The sequence below is a fragment of the Vulpes lagopus genome, chromosome 8 (genome assembly GCF_018345385.1).
Source record: "Vulpes lagopus strain Blue_001 chromosome 8, ASM1834538v1, whole genome shotgun sequence".
NCBI classification, from domain to species: Eukaryota; Metazoa; Chordata; class Mammalia; order Carnivora; family Canidae; genus Vulpes; species Vulpes lagopus.
The window spans coordinates 8,913,822-8,929,692 of NC_054831.1; the positions used below are offsets into that span (position 1 = coordinate 8,913,822).

A 15,871-nucleotide genomic window follows, 5' to 3' on the forward strand; every position below is an offset into this window, starting at 1 on the left:
CCAGGCAGGCTCCATCCCAGGACTCCAGGATTATGACCTGAGCCTAAGGCAGACGCTTAACTGACCGAGCCACCCAGGAGCCCCCAGCCTCTGTTTCTGTTTTGATTATTCTTTAAGTCATAATCATCTGTCCCTCATAGGGTAGCAGGCTGGAAGTAATATTCTGAGTAAAACTGAACTGCCTTTTGAGAGAAGACTACACCTGCTCCAATAATCACAACTGAGAGCTGCCAAAGCCATGCTTTTGCTCTTTTGTACCTCATCTTGCTTTCTCTACACCTACTTTTCTACCTGTAACCCTAAGAATAAAATAAAAAGATCTTATCCTTCTAGGAAACCCAACTATTCTTTGAAAATTGTAAAAAACAATTACCAGAACGGGTTTTAAAGTCATCCCAATTGGGCCATCACTACTTACATCACTAACCACATCTAAAGCCAGCCAATCAAAGACAGAGTTACGCTTCTGAAAATCAGCCAATCAGCAACAGCCACACTCCAGAAAACCTGTGTCTCTGATTAAATGATAACCTAGTTATAGACACTCCCGGGTTCTGAAAGTGTACAGTTCCTGAACTACAGGCTTTCTAAAACTCTACATAAAAACAATTTCCTTTTTAAAAGAAACTATGTCTTATAAGTACTGTACTTCCTCCCACCATGCACGTAGCTTAGCAAGCAATAAATCCCTCTTTTAGCTTCAGAAATGGCATGATGGTCTATCCCTCCAAAAATGGAGGTCTCACCAAGCCATCTTGAAGATTCTTTTTTTTTTTTTAAGATTTTATTTATTGACAGAGAGAGATCACAAGCAGGGGGAGCAGCAAGCAGAGTAAGAAGGAGAAGCATGCTTCCCAGTGAGCAGGGAGCCCTGGGTGGACTCTGTCCCAGGACCCTGGCATCATGACCTGAGCTAAGGCAGACATTTAATGCCCTGAGCCACCCAAGTGCCCCAATCTTAAAGACCTTTGTCTAGGAATGTCCTGTGGGATCCTTGGGCCAACAGGTGTAAATCCACAGCCTTTTGTGCCCAATTCAGATTGTCTTTCTGATTAATCCATCTCAACAAGTTGAGCTCTGGCTTGTGTCATTGAGTTCCTATTTATGAGTTAATCTTATTGTTTAAAGATGTATATGCAATTAGACACAAAGTAGTCAGACATCTTGGTTTGGAGGTACAGCATTTAGCAAATATTCTGTTAATATTTTTTATTCTTCCACTGCTTCATTTACTCTTACATTTTTCAAAGTCTTATGTGTGTTTGTTTGCTCCTTATTTTCTTGTGCTTCTTGAATGTTAGAAGAAAGTGATCCAAAGCATATAGATGGAGACAGAGACCTGATAAGTCCTTTATACAAAACTAATTAATGGAAGTGGACCCGTTGGGCAGTAGCTAATTTGTGCAAAGATATTTGGTCACCCTTGGTCTTGAGTCCCTCCTCAAACCCTCTTGTCAATTTTTGAGAGAAAACCATTTGTTTTCACATAATCTGAGATCAACTATTATCATGTAATCAATCGTATGTTCCCATTGTAGTCTCTACTCCATGGAGGAACCCAATACTCCATTCACTTGCAGGACACCATTCACACTAAGGACTGCATGTGGTGACCTTGTTCCTATTTGTCATGCACATATCTTGGCCAAAGCTACAGTCTCCCACTGACAGGACTCAGTTTCCTCTTTGTACTCTCAGAATGATTCTTGCACTTATCTTAATAAGTGGCAAAATTTCACGAAAGATGAATTTTGGTTTCAAAGGAGAACTCTGGACACATCAAAAGTAAACAGTGCATTTGATAGTATTTCTATAAGAGAGAAAGATGACCAATAATTCCCATGTCCCAACCAATAACTGCTACTTTCAGACCATCATCTAACAGTTTCTTTCTTTTATTTAAAAAAAAAAATCCTTATAAATTTAATAAGTAAGGATCTATTCTGCAAATGAAACTACCAGATTAAGGGGCACCTGGGCAGCTCAGTAGGTTAAGCATCTGCCTTTAGCTTAAGTCATGATCTTAGAGTCCTGGGATGGAGTCCCATGTCAGGCTCCCTGCTCAGCGAGGAGTCCTCTTCTCCCTCTCCTTCTGCTCCTACCCCCTGCTCCTGCTCTCTCTCCAATAAATAACATAGAAAGAAAGAAAGAAAGAAAGAAAGAAAGAAAGAAAGAAAGAAAGAAAGAAAGAAAAGAAAAGAAAAGAAAAAGAAAGAAGAAAAAGAAAGAAAGAAAGAAAGAAAGAAAGAAAGAAAGAAAGAAAGAAAAGAAAGAAGCTACTAGGTTAAAAGTACTGAAGGAAGAATAACTTTAAATCCTAGAAAATTCTCCTGCACATAATCAATTTATAATTGATCTGAACATTAGTATGTCTACACTATGCATGACTCAAGATCTGCAGGCAATTGACAAGGTAGGTATATCTCACTTCTCTGTAGAGTCTAACCCAATTACTATAATCTTTTCTAAAGCCAGATTCTTTTCTTTAATGCATTTATGCTCAGCTTTGTTTGATGTCCCATTTGATAAGAATAGTTTATATTATTTACTTGAAAAGTCAATGGCTCATCTGGACAATTATTTTCTAGAAATTCTGCCTCACCTTCATAGGCAAAATTCTCAATGTCCCCTCAAGATTTCCTTCCTTGGCTCCAGGGGACTGCGAATATCATGAGATACTACCCCCATTTTTAGGTTATGCTATATGGCAAAGTTGATGTTAAGAAAAAGAAATTATCAACATGAGAGATAACTGATGCTCATGAAGATGTGTGAAAAAGGAAGCCTCGGCACGCTGTTAGTAGGATCGTAATGTGGTACAGCCACTATGAAGAACAGTATGAGGGTTCCTCAAAAAATTAAAAATTAGAACCACTGTATCATCCAGCCATTCCACTTGTAGGTATATATATCAGAAGGAAAAAAATAATAATGTCAAGGAGATATCTGTGCCCCATGTTTATTGCAGCATTGTTTACAATAGCCAAGACATGGAGACAACCTAGGAGTGTCCATCAACAGATGAGTAGATAAGGAAAATGTGGTAGAGAGATAGATACACAATGGAATACTCTTCGTCCGTTTGAGAAGAGAGAAGGAAATCCAGCCATATCCCCTCCCTTACCGGATCCACTTTCTGGTGGTGAGCTCAAGTCTTCCTGGAGTTCTTCTTCATCACACATTTCTAAACAGGCACTGCTACTCTCTGCTGAATAGAATAAAATCCCCTAGTGGATCCACCATATGACCAATGGAAATCATACCAGGAAAATTCACCCTAAGAAAACCAGACAACCAAGGTGGCTCGAGTATCTTCCAGGTGGGAATGTCCCTGCCCTCAGACCCTCTTGCCTTGGAGTTCACCTGACCTGGGAGTTAGCATGGCTTGTATCACTATCATCAGAGGCTGAGAATGGCCCACCCATCTCACACTCTTCCTATACACCTAATACTCTCTCTATTTTTGATCGTTTTCATTTGGCTTTACACGTTTCTTATGTATGGGTAACTGAAAGGGAGCGGCAGAGGAGAGGAGAAGAAAGGGGTGATTTTCCTCCTTGTCGACAGAAAAACAAAGATTCAGTTAATTAAATGGGAATTTAAATCATAATTACCCTCTCCATCAGATAGCACTTGGCTGGGCATCTCCTCTGGTTCTTCTTCACTGATCATTTGGAGAGCCTCAGGATCATGGGACCCTGAAGGGAAGTGAAGAAATGAGCTGAGCCAGGATGTTCAGAACACAGGAGAGCCACCCTTTGGGAAAAGGGACATTTGTTCCAAGGAACCCACCCAAGATCTAATCAAGCCCTCTCTCACCTGTCTCTCCTATTCTCTGCTTCCCCATTGCCTTCCCATAAACCTGCCTCCAAACATTTCCTCTTCCGCACTAGGAGAATATTTGTGCATCTTTGATGTTGTGGGCTCCACTTCCCCGACTTCTCCTATCTCTCTACCTTTTTTCCCCTCCATGGTGATCTTGATTTTTTCTTTTCTGCTTATTTCCCCTAGCTCTGTTTTTCCAGGTCTCTCCACTCCCTATAACAGCATCCATTCCTTCTATCACTGTCTCTCCTGATGTCTTCCCCTTCCTGGCATTCTTTATTAGTGAAGTGGAAGTTTCTCTGCTTTAGGCCCTGTTCTATTCCCCCTGGGAGCCACAGATCTCTCTTTGGACTCTTCTGTGTGACCACATCAACCCCTGCCTCATACAGCCACTACCTGCAATGAGATGCTCAGGGCATGGGTCTCTGCTCTTCCTCCTACTTGATCTCATGCAAAAACAAGGATCCTTTGCTTGTGCATCCATGTCTTTCTCTAAGGAGGAATAATATCAGTTTTCCTAGCTAAGTCCTAAAGCTTGATGCGGAAATCTCACTTGCCACAGTACTTTGAAAAGAAAAAAAGCACAATATAATCCAATAATCTGATGACAAAAATGTGACAAAAACTATAATTTCAGTTCAAAAGCCCTTGATCTTTCCTTCTGCCAAATAGATCTCAGAACCATGTGTCATTTGAAGCCTACCCAAGATTCTGACAATATAATAATAATATTAAGCACTAGATAAATACTTAAACTATTATTCTTTATAGAAAGTAAGAAGCAGGCAGGGATTAAAATCACAATACTGAGTCCTTCCTATAAATAGACATAAAAAGCGTGAAGGAAAAAAGACAGTTTTTGCCAGTATTTATCTACTACAACATGATGAGGGAATACATCTGTTCTAACAATAAGGGCCATGCTGTTCAGCTCTGAATTCAGCTCCAGATATCCTGCACCCCAGAGCTGGCAATCCCTTCCTTACGTGGCCCACATGTTGGTGGGGAGCTCAAGGTTTCCTGAGGCTCCTCTGAAAGGGAGGAGCCTCACCAGCCTCCCAGTGGGCATCATCATGCTCTGCAGAAAGGAATGAAACCCACCAGCCATCTCAGTGCACAACCAGAGGCGACCATGGTAGGAAAACTCATAGTGAAACCATGGGACACTCAGGTATCTGCATAGTGAAACCATGGGACACTCAGGGACTGTCCCTGTCCCAAACCATCTGGTTCATCTCTGGGCTCACCGGCCTGCAGGCTGACTCACTCCTGATGCCATCACCAGAGCCTGAGGACCATCCACCATCTTCCTCCCATCATGTACACCTAATCCTCTCTCTACTTCTTCCCCTTTCCCATCACTTCTGCTCATTACTTCTGTCTCTGCCCTTGTCTCCTCCTGCCAGTGTCTCCAGGTGCTTCTCTTTGTTTGGATATGTTCTGTTTCCTTTTCTTCTGTCTCTTTTTCTCTTGCACCTCTGACACTCTTTAGTGTCTTTATTCCCCTTCCCTATCTTATTCAGTTTCTTCTTGTTCCCTTTCTTCTATGCTGGGAGAGGCATCCCTGAAATAGGATAGTCGAACCTGATCAGGGGATAGGATAAGGAGCCGATTAGTCAAGGCAATACCAGCAAACACAGAGAAAAGTTGCCCAAAGGTCATGTATAAAAGAAAGATTAGGGGCACCTGAGTGGCTCAGTGGTTGAGTATCTGCTTTTGGCTCAGGTCATGGTCCCACGGTCCTGGGATCGAGTCCTGCATCAGGCTCCCCACTGGGAGCCTGCTTCTCCGTCTACCTATGTCTCTGCCCCTCTCTCTGTGTGTGTCTCTCATGAATAAATAAGTAAAATCTTTTTTTAAAGAAGAAAAGAAAGATCAGAACATCTCAATAACTGAAAATATTTATACTTTCACTAGAGGTGAGGCAGAAGCAATAGGCTGGCCCCTCATGGTGAGTGGGAAACAAAGAAAGCCACAGAAAGGATAACTGATTTAATCCTAAGGCAACAAAGGTCACCAGATGTATGTGGGGAAATAATATGATCTGATTGATGTCTTGCAAATACCAGTCATGCTAAAGTGGAGAAAACGGGTAGAATGGGAGCAAGAGGAAATGGGACATTCATGTTCCCATTAATGAGGGAGCAAACTCTGGAGAAGGTGTTTCTAGTTTCATGGAAGAAGGTGTTAGTTTCAATTTTGGAAGCGTCTGTTCCGGAGTCATCCCAATGGAGAGGATCCTGTGATAAATGCCTTCAGGTACGTAGACAGATGACCTTGGGATGCAGGTGTCCCTAGCAGGCATGCACTCGAGACTCATTCTGTTACCTGGGAGTAGCTGAGACTGCCAGGGAGAAGGTTATTACTCTCTGAATATGTTCCAGGCACCACTGGGGAGATTAAATCTGAAAACTCACTAATAAGATAGACACCCCTTTTGCTGAAAGATGCTCCTGTCTAGACTCATACTTCAGCTTTACACAATCCCAACTTCTCCCTTCTCCATATGGCAGTTTCCACTCCTTATTGATTTTTTAATTATTTTGATACAACTCTTTCTCTACATAGTTTTATTTGTGCCTCTTTCCACATTATTATGATTTTGGCATTTATTTGCCAAATTACTATATAATCTCTTTTTTTTAATCTCCATATCTCATTTCATCATGAGCTTACACCCTTTCCATGTTGTCTTTCACTTTCTCCTTTTCTATCTATGTTTCTCTGAGTCTTTGCTTCTGGCTGGCTGTAAGATTTCCATTATTTTATCTATTTTCCTCATTCTCACAGATGCGTCTTCTAGAAAATGACAAAAGTTCTTCCCTTTTCACATGGACCACAGTAGCAGACAGCCTTCCCGTACCAGCACTATGCTAACCATCTCCCAAGGGACCTTCTAAAAGTGCAAACCTATCAATCATTCCCAAAACTGATTTCCATATTCCTGGCACTTCCAGAAGTAGTACCAGAAAGAAAATAGATCTCATTATCTCAATTGCCATAACCTGCTGGTGTTTGAATTTTTAATGAGCATTTAATAAAATCACCCAGGCCCTTCTGCTCTGGTGCCTCGGCCTACCTTTGCTGTATCCTGCCTCCTTACATTCTCCAGGCAAGTATTCTCTCTCTAGTCAGGAGCTCTGCTCACTGTTCCTAGTCTCACTCACAGTTTGGAAAGATAGAAAGAGATGGAGTACTTCCAAATTCGTTCTATGAGGCCAGCATCACCTTAATTCCGAAACCAGACAAAGACCCCACCAAAAAGGAAAATTACAGACCAATATCCCTGATGAACATGGATGCAAAAATTCTCAACAAGATACTAGCCAATAGGATCCAACAACACATTAAGAAAATTATTCACCATGACCAAGTAGGATTTATCCCCGGGACACAAGGCTGGTTCAACACTAGTAAAACAATCAATGTGATTCATCATATCAGCAAGAGAAAAACCAAGAACCATATGATCCTCTCATTAGATGCAGAGAAAGCATTTGACAAAATACAGCATCCATTCCTGATCAAAACACTTCAGAGTGTTGGGATAGAGGGAACTTTCCTCGACATCTTAAAAGCCATCTACGAAAAGCCCACAGCAAATATCATTCTCAATGGGGAAGCACTGGGAGCCTTTCCCCTAAGATCAGGAACAAGACAGGGATGTCCACTCTCCCCACTGCTATTCAACATAGTACTGGAAGTCCTCGCCTCAGCAATCAGACAACAAAAAGACATTAAAGGCATTCAAATTGGCAAAGAAGAAGTCAAACTCTCCCTCTTTGCCGATGACATGATACTCTACATAGAAAACCCAAAAGCCTCCACCCCAAGATTGCTAGAACTCATACAGCAATTTGGTAGCGTGGCAGGATACAAAATCAATGCCCAGAAATCAATGGCATTTCTATACACTAACAATGAGACTGAAGAAAGAGAAATTAAGGAGTCAATCCCATTTACAATTGCACCCAAAAGCATAAGATACCTAGGAATAAACCTAGCCAAAGAGGTAAAGGATCTATACCCTAAAAACTATAGAACACTTCTGAAAGAAATTGAGGAAGACACAAAGAGATGGAAAAATATTCCATGCTCATGGATTGGCAGAATTAATATTGTAAAAATGTCAATGTTACCCAGGGCAATTTACACGTTTAATGCAATCCCTATCAAAATACCATGGACTTTCTTCAGAGAGTTAGAACAAATTATTTTAAGATTTGTGTGGAATCAGAAAAGACCCCGAATAGCCAGGGGAATTTTAAAAAAGAAAACCATAGCTGGGGGCATCACAATGCCAGATTTCAGGTTGTACTACAAAGCTGTGGTCATCAAGACAGTGTGGTACTGGCACAAAAACAGACACATAGATCAATGGAACAGAATAGAGAACCCAGAAGTGGACCCTGAAATGTATGGTCAACTAATATTCGATAAAAGAGGAAAGACTATCCATTGGAAGAAAGACAGTCTCTTCAATAAATGGTGCTGGGAAAATTGAACATCCACATGCAGAAGAATGAAACTGGACCACTCTCTTTCACCATACACAAAGATAAACTCAAAATGGATGAGAGATCTAAATGTGAGACAAGATTCCATCAAAATCCTAGAGGAGAACACAGGCAACACCCTTTTTGAACTTGCCCACAGTAACTTCTTGCAAGATACATCCACAAAGGCAAAAGAAACAAAAGCAAAAATGAACTATTGGGACTTCATCAAGATAAGAAGCTTTCGCACAGCAAACGATATAGTCAACAAAACTAAAAGACAGTTTGAAAAGAGCAAAACAGAAAATGGCCAGTCTCACCTGGATGTACGTGAATATGAAGAATAGAATGATAGGATGGGAGAAAGGTGAGATTTTCTTTTCATGCTGATCAGAAAACAAATACTTATTGAGGTAGTTGGGAAATGTAAATCAGAATTACCTTGTTCCTCTTCTGCTGGTAGGCTGGGCATCTCTTCTGGCATCTCCTCTGGTTCCTCTTCACTAGTCATTGAAGGAACTCCGGGGTCACAGGTCACTGCAGAAAAACAAGGACAGGATGGACCATGGAGGGTGATGGGAGCAGACCTCAGCATGTCCGTGCCCACCAGGATGGGAAAGGGCACCGGCCTGCTCCATGCTGCCCCTGGGAGCCACACTGTCTTGTTCTGCTTTCTGCCAACTTGTTGCACCTCCTCTGCTCACTTCTCCCCTGCATTTCTGCCTCCACACATCTCTGTATTTCTGTATTTCTCTTCCATTGTTTGGGCTTCTCCCCCATCTCTTGTTTTGAGGCCTTGATTTTTGTTTTTGTTTTTCAGTGATAATGTATCTCCTTTCTCCTATTATCCTTTTTAGCTTTCTTACTCTAGATGTCCTCAAGCTCAAGTGATTGAGTCCATTCCCATGCATTTCCTTTCTCTCTCAGCATTTCCTTTCTCTCCCCATCAACATTAGTTTTTTCCCTTATTTTTTTAAACTCAAGAATATTTTATTTTTTAAATGAAACAGGCCCAACATCAAAAGCACTAGAAATGGTTCCCCTATACCAAGGTAGGAGACTGATGATTACATTCCATTATAGTGGAAGGGGCTGTTAAAACAACTCTTCTGTCCACAGGCCCTTGAGAATATTGTCAAACAGTTGAAACATCTGGAAACTCATGCTCAGTTTTTCTTTTTTTAAAAAAAATTTTTATTTAAATTCAATTTAATTAGCATATACTGTATTATTAGCTTCAGAAGTAGAATTTAGTGATTCATCAGTTGCATACAACCCCCCGTGCTCATTACTTCAAGTGCCCTCCTTAATCCCCATCATCCCATTAGACATTTCTCCAAAGAAGACATACAAATGACCAACAGACCCATGAACAAATGCTCAACATTGCTTAGCATGAGAGAAATACAAATCAAAACCACAATGAGATACCACCTGATACCAGTCAGAATGGCTAAAATTACGACTTAGTTTATTTCCTTAATGAAGGTCTTATGTTGGATGCAGGTGCACTTCTTTGAGAATGTGTGGGACTCCTGGGACTTCCTCTTTGTGTTCTGCCCAGAGGACCCCTCCCTGACTGCCAGGTGGCTTCACACTTCGTCACCCTCAGTGACACACCTACTGCTGCCCACTCTGCCTTTTCTGCTTTGCCCCTGCAAAAGTAACCTGCATGCCTTTCTGTACTTTGTTGCCCTGTCCACAAAACAAAGGCTGCAAGAGTTTGTATGCCTGTGTCTTAAGGTTTTGCACAGGTAAAAGGAAGTCTCCCACAACCCAATAATCTGACAGAGACTGTCAGAGACCTTGCACACCTTGTCTCCCACACTTTGTTCTCTTTCTCATTTTTGCCCTTTCTGCATGTATCTGCCTCTTCTGTATCTGCTTCTGTATCTCACTCTTGGGATCTCTTGGCACTCCTCTTTGTCTTGATTTATTTCCTTTTTTTTCTTAATTTTTATTTATTTATTATAGTCACACACACACAGAGAGAGAGAGAGAGAGGCAGAGACACAGGCAGAGGGAGAAGCAGGCTCCATGCACCGGGAGCCCGACGTGGGATTGGATCCCGGGTCTCCAGGATTGCGCCCTGGGCCAAAGGCCGGCGCCAAACCACTGCGCCACCCAGGGTCCCCCCTTTTTTTTAAAAAAAAGATTTATTTATTCATTCATGAGAGACACAGACTTAGAGGCAGAGACACAGGCAGAGGGAGAAGCAGGCTCCCCACAGGGAGCCTGTTGCGGGACTCAATCCCCCTGGATCCCTGTACCATGACCTGCGCCGAAGGCAGGGGCCCAACCGCTGAGCCACCCAGCCGCCACTGTCTTGATTTATTTCTTTCCTCTTTTTTCCTCTTGTGCTTCCCTGATGCTGTTTTATGTCTTCTCCCCATCTCTTACCCTATTATTTTCTAGGGATCAGAAAAGGCATCTCTGAGATGGTATCTAACATCCACTGATTAGTGAGCAAGTAGGCAAGAAAACTGTCCAAGCACAGGGCCCAGCATGTGCCAAAGCTCAGGTGAGAAAGAGTAACCAGATAATTAAAATTACTGGAAAAGTTTTAGAAAAAAATTTGAAGTAATTGTAGGACAGGCAGACATGAGGCTGAACCCATGGGAGGGAAAATTAATTTAATTCTGACAACAAGCAGTAATTGACTTAATATGAGAAAGTAGGATAAACCAACCTGTATTTTCAGAGTCATCTAGTTGACCTGAAGAGATTGAGTGTGATGGGAACAATGATGACTGGGGGGAAGATATGAGACTGGAGGTTGTTGCTGGTTCCAGTAAGTAGAAACAACTGACCAGAGTGTTTATGTTGGGTGTGGAGAGGAATGGATGGGCAGGAGACAAGTTTGAGGTAAATCTGACTAACCTGATGACTGATGGGCTATGTGAGTTGAGGGAGGATGTATTCAGACCCTCAGATGAATGAGGTTAGAAGACAAGCGTGGGCCCGACAAAGGTGTTGGGGATCATAAATTATAGATGGGAGCAGACAAGGATGCCTGGGGGAGGCCCACTGCCTCTGAGAATATTATAGATGTTGTGTTGATAACTGGAGACATCATAACCTGAAAACTCATGGCTAGCATGTTCCACCCCTACTGGCAGACTTGTTCCTGACCAACGACTCTTGTCTCAATTCCTACAATGTCCCCAAACTGTCTTCTCTATCCCTGGTACCCCGTGTTCATCCTGCTGAATTTTCACTCATTTCCTTGTGCTTTTTCTCAATGTATAATTTCTATGCCCTCTCCCATCCTTTCTGTTTCTTAGTGTTCCCTCCCCACCTCTCTCTGCATTTCTTACTTAACATCATGTTCTCTACCTAACTAAGGTTATGGAGTTTACCTCCTTTCTTCCATGGTGCTCATGTTCCTGCTTCTATCTGTTCTCTCTAGTTCCTAACTTTCTGTTTCTAATTTTTCAACCTGAGAATTAAAACTAAAAATTTAAGTTTCAGACTTTCTGCGTATTTCATCCATATCCCTATTCCTCCTCCCATATTATCAATGCTCTGGACTGTGGCCATTGGCAAATGAGCAAGGATCTTTCCCTTTGCCAGGTCGAATTCAAACTCTTTCACATGAGTTCTCTGTATTGCAATTATACTCATTATGCCCATGTTCCTGGCACAACCTCAGGGAAAATAGGTTGAAAATTATCTCCCCTCCCTGATAACACACTCCAGCTTTGTTATATTTAGATTCCATGTCTATTTAAGTAGAATTGTTAAATCACTTTGATCTCTCTTCATTTCATGACTCTATCTATATTTTTCATTCACCCAGTCTGAGATCTTCTTTCATGGCTTGTATCTCTCAAGGGAAGCAATCAGAAGCTGGGCATAGTTTGTCTACGTGAATATGTGAGGATGGATGGATGGATGGATGGATGGATGGATGGATGGATGGAAAAGGAATAGGGAAGAGATAAAAGAATAGCTGTCCCTTTATACTGACAGAAAAATAAAGCTTAAATTAGTAACAGGTCATTTAAATCCTAATTACCTTCTCTACCATAAAGTAGTAATCTGGGCATTTCTTCTGATTCTCCTCCTTCGTCCATTTGTAGAGCTACAGGTTCACAGGACACTGAAGAGAGAAACAGGAACATGATAGATACTTGGCCTGGACTCTGCCTAGCAGTGACCAATGCTCAGAGAGCACTGGAGCCCTGAAGTTCAGAGTGCAGGAGAACTATTCCTTGGGAAGAAAAGTATGTTTGTACCCACGGAACTTGCTCTGCATTTTTTGGCACCTTGTTAGGTCCCCGTCCCTTTCTCTCCCCTTCCCTCTTCTCCCTCTAACCCTGTCTCCACACGTTGCTGCACCTGCACCACAAAGCCGTGATCTCCTTGACTATGACTCGCTCTCCCCCTTCTGCCATCTGTTTGCATTTCTATCTTTTTGCTCTTCCATGAAGTTCGTCATCTCTTTGCTCCATTATCTCCCTATTTATTCTCTTATCTCACTTCCTCTGTCTCTGCCATACACTGTATTTCATTGATCCTACGCAAATCCTGGGAAGTAAGTTTATCTTTCCCCTCACAAACCCCAACCTGGTAGTATTTAGAGTCCATATATATTTGGATAAAATTGGGCCCACTTAGCCAACTCCATTGGTGCCCCCAGTCGACATTTCCATGATTCTGCAGCCTTCAATTCTTTACCCGAGAGCCCTTTCACTGATGTGCCCCCTTTCCCCTCTGCCTCCCACACACCTGAAGAAAGCAACCAGAGGCTGAGTCAAAGTGTGCATTTGTGTTTGGGGGAAGGAAAGGAAGTGTCCCTTGCATACAGACAGGCAAATAAATTTAATGAAGTAATTGATCATTTAAATCATAATTACCTCCCCCATTGCCTGGCAGCAGTTCGGGGATCTCTTCAATATCACCTCCACTCGTCCTTTGGGGAGCTTCATACTCACAGGAAACTGAAGGAAAAAGCAGAAATGGCCAACCAGACGTGATGATGAGGGACCAGACCTCAGGGCACTTGTGCCGAGCTCTGGTGTTCAGCGCTCAGGTGGGCTTCTCCTTGGGAAAAAGGACTTTGCCTAAGACCTACCAGAGCCTTGCTCTGCCTTTTCTTCTTCTGTTATCCTACACACACATCCCTTCTCCTTCTCACTAGGCTGTCACCACACACTGTTGCTTCTATACCGTGAGGGACTGGACACCTCCATGAATCCCTGGGGTTCCCTCTAGGGCTTTCTCTTCTTTATGGCTCTTCATTGCTTTTTGTCAATTTGCCTACTTGTGGCTCAGTTTTTCTTTGTAGATCTCTTGCATCCCACGTGGCAAGCCCCAATCCTATCAGCTCTTTCTGCCTTTCCCTGTTCTCACGACTGACATACATTTGTTCAATGAAGGCCTTCTTGCACTGGGCCCTGATCTACTCACCCGGGTATCTGAATGTGCCTCCTGGGTTCCCCGGTGTGAACTCTGGCCCAGTGACCTTCGCCACCCTGACCGTCTCCCCGCCCCACATGACCATCACCACAGTGTGTAACTACTCCTCCACTTGCGTAACTACTTTGACCTGGTAAAAGACCTTTATCCACTGCAGTGCTTCTATTTCTTTATAAAAAAGGAAGAAGCAACAACTCATCTCTCTAAATGAGTAAGTCTATGGAGATGAAATGACATCTTGTTGCCAAACTTCTTTGAAAAATCACAGTAACATAACAAAAACTATTTGACAAAAATTATCATTTAGAGTTGAGAGCAGTTGATCTGAAGGACCATGTTTCTCTTGTTTTTTTTCCAAAATTAGGTACAAAATAATAACATTACCAATAATCAGGATTATACTTAGTTTTTATTCTCTGGAGAAGCTAGGGGTTCTGGGAGTATAAGTCCAAGTTCTTACTATGAATAGGAATGAAAGAGGGTCCCTCCTCCCTCCCCGAATGTGCACTTGGGAACATTTATGTGACTCATGGGATTCTGGGACACACTGGATCTTTTGACTGTGGAGTGTGCTCAGAGTAAAAAAGCATCAGGAAGCACCAGCTCCAAATTCAGCCGCCAGACACCCTGCAGCCCAGCACTGGCCACCTCCCCCCTTCTTTGCTGGACCCACATCTTGGTGGGGGAGCATTAGGCTTCCTGGGGCTCTTCTTTATCACCAGTCTCCCAACAGGCCTTGCTATCCTGAGCAGAAAGGAATGAAATTTCACAGACATCTCCATTTGTCACCAAGGAGAAATCCCAGCAAGAAAATAATAAAAACGAAGCAAGCCCAAGAAACTGGAATGCTCCCCTCCACAAAACAACCTGACCCGAGGTTACATTCTCTTCAGTAGCTTTTACAAGAGGCTGAGAATAATTCACCCAATGTGGGAAAAATCTTCTTTTTCTTACTTACACATCATCCTGTTTCTATTCTACCCTTTTCCCTTTGACTCTGTAAATCTGATCACTCCCTGCCTCGGTTTCTGCTGCTGTCTCCTAGAGCTTCCCTTTCTCTTGGTGCCTTTTTCTCTGTTGTTCTCTGTTCTTGTGCCTTCTCCCCAAGTTTTCTCTGATCCTGCTCTTCCTCTCCTATCCTTTGTCTCTCACTTGTTCCTGTCTGGCTTTCTCCAAAGAAATGCCTCCCCGAGATGGTACGTGTTAAACGGGATGTAACCAGAATGCAGGAAGGTAAGTGGAGGGCAATGGGAAACAAAGACAGTTCTAAGAGAAGACTCAGATAGCAAGGGGATATTTAACGATTAAAATTACTGGAGAAGAAAGTTTCAGAAGAAATTCTCTTGAAGTAGTAGTGTAACAGGCAGGTGATGAAGCTGGGGAAGTAGGCAGGAGGCTTGTTGTGGGAGTGACCCTGGACCCCACTGAAATAAACTTTAATCCTTGGTGTATTAAAAAGTAGGAAATACTTCTTATTCTTCCTAAGTAGGAAAATAATACAATCTAATTTTTATTTCCAAAGGTCTCATTTAGTTGAAGTGCAAATAATGCACTTAACAGGAGTAAGTTTGGAGGGAGGAGGGAGGCAAGGGCGACAAGGCTGCCTCTGAGAACCATGATAGTGACAGAGACATGAATTAGAGACTCGGCACCGGTGACATGACAGATGGACAGGTGGGAGATATTCTGAAGGACAAATGACCATGTTGGAGGAGTGGCAGGCATGTAATTGGGGGCAAGGGGACTCATGGGCAACTTCTAGGTTTCCAGCTTGAAAAAGACATGGATGAATAGTGATCCATCATGGAAGGAAAGAGCACTGAAGAGTTAGATCTAGCTTGAACAATGAAGAATGAACAATGCTCTCAGTTCTGGGCCGAGTTTAAGGCTCTTGAAAGAATTCCAGTGTAGGTGCCCACCAGACCCTGGTCTTCAGGCCCACAGATCACTGAGCCCTGAAGATTTATTTTCCACTCCATATTGCTCTTTCTGTATATTTTTCTCTCAATTTTTACCTTTGATCCTTGAGCCTTTTTTCAGTTTATCTCCTCTCTGCTATGTCTCCCACTTCCTCCCTGTCCATCGCTGCTTCTCCCACTTTACCTTGACCTTCCATCCGTCTGTGCGCT

General features: G+C 42.5%; 1 protein-coding gene across 12 annotated transcripts in view; it reads right to left on the minus strand.

The window, feature by feature from the left end:
- LOC121497956 (nuclear body protein SP140-like protein) overlaps window positions 1-15,871 on the minus strand; it is a 66,789-nt gene that overhangs the window by 29,914 nt on the left and 21,004 nt on the right. For 9 of the 12 annotated variants that reach the window (XM_041767823.1, XM_041767825.1, XM_041767826.1 and 6 more), the window contains 5 exons: window positions 13,181-13,264; window positions 12,340-12,423; window positions 8,763-8,858; window positions 3,615-3,698; window positions 3,125-3,208 (listed from right to left, as the gene is read on the minus strand). In XM_041767823.1, the coding sequence (XP_041623757.1) occupies window positions 3,125-3,208; window positions 3,615-3,698; window positions 8,763-8,858; window positions 12,340-12,423; window positions 13,181-13,264 (432 nt within the window). The remainder of the gene's footprint in view (window positions 1-3,124; window positions 3,209-3,614; window positions 3,699-8,762; window positions 8,859-12,339; window positions 12,424-13,180; window positions 13,265-15,871) is intronic. The other 3 variants (XM_041767827.1, XM_041767822.1, XM_041767820.1) reach the window with 1 other exon arrangement.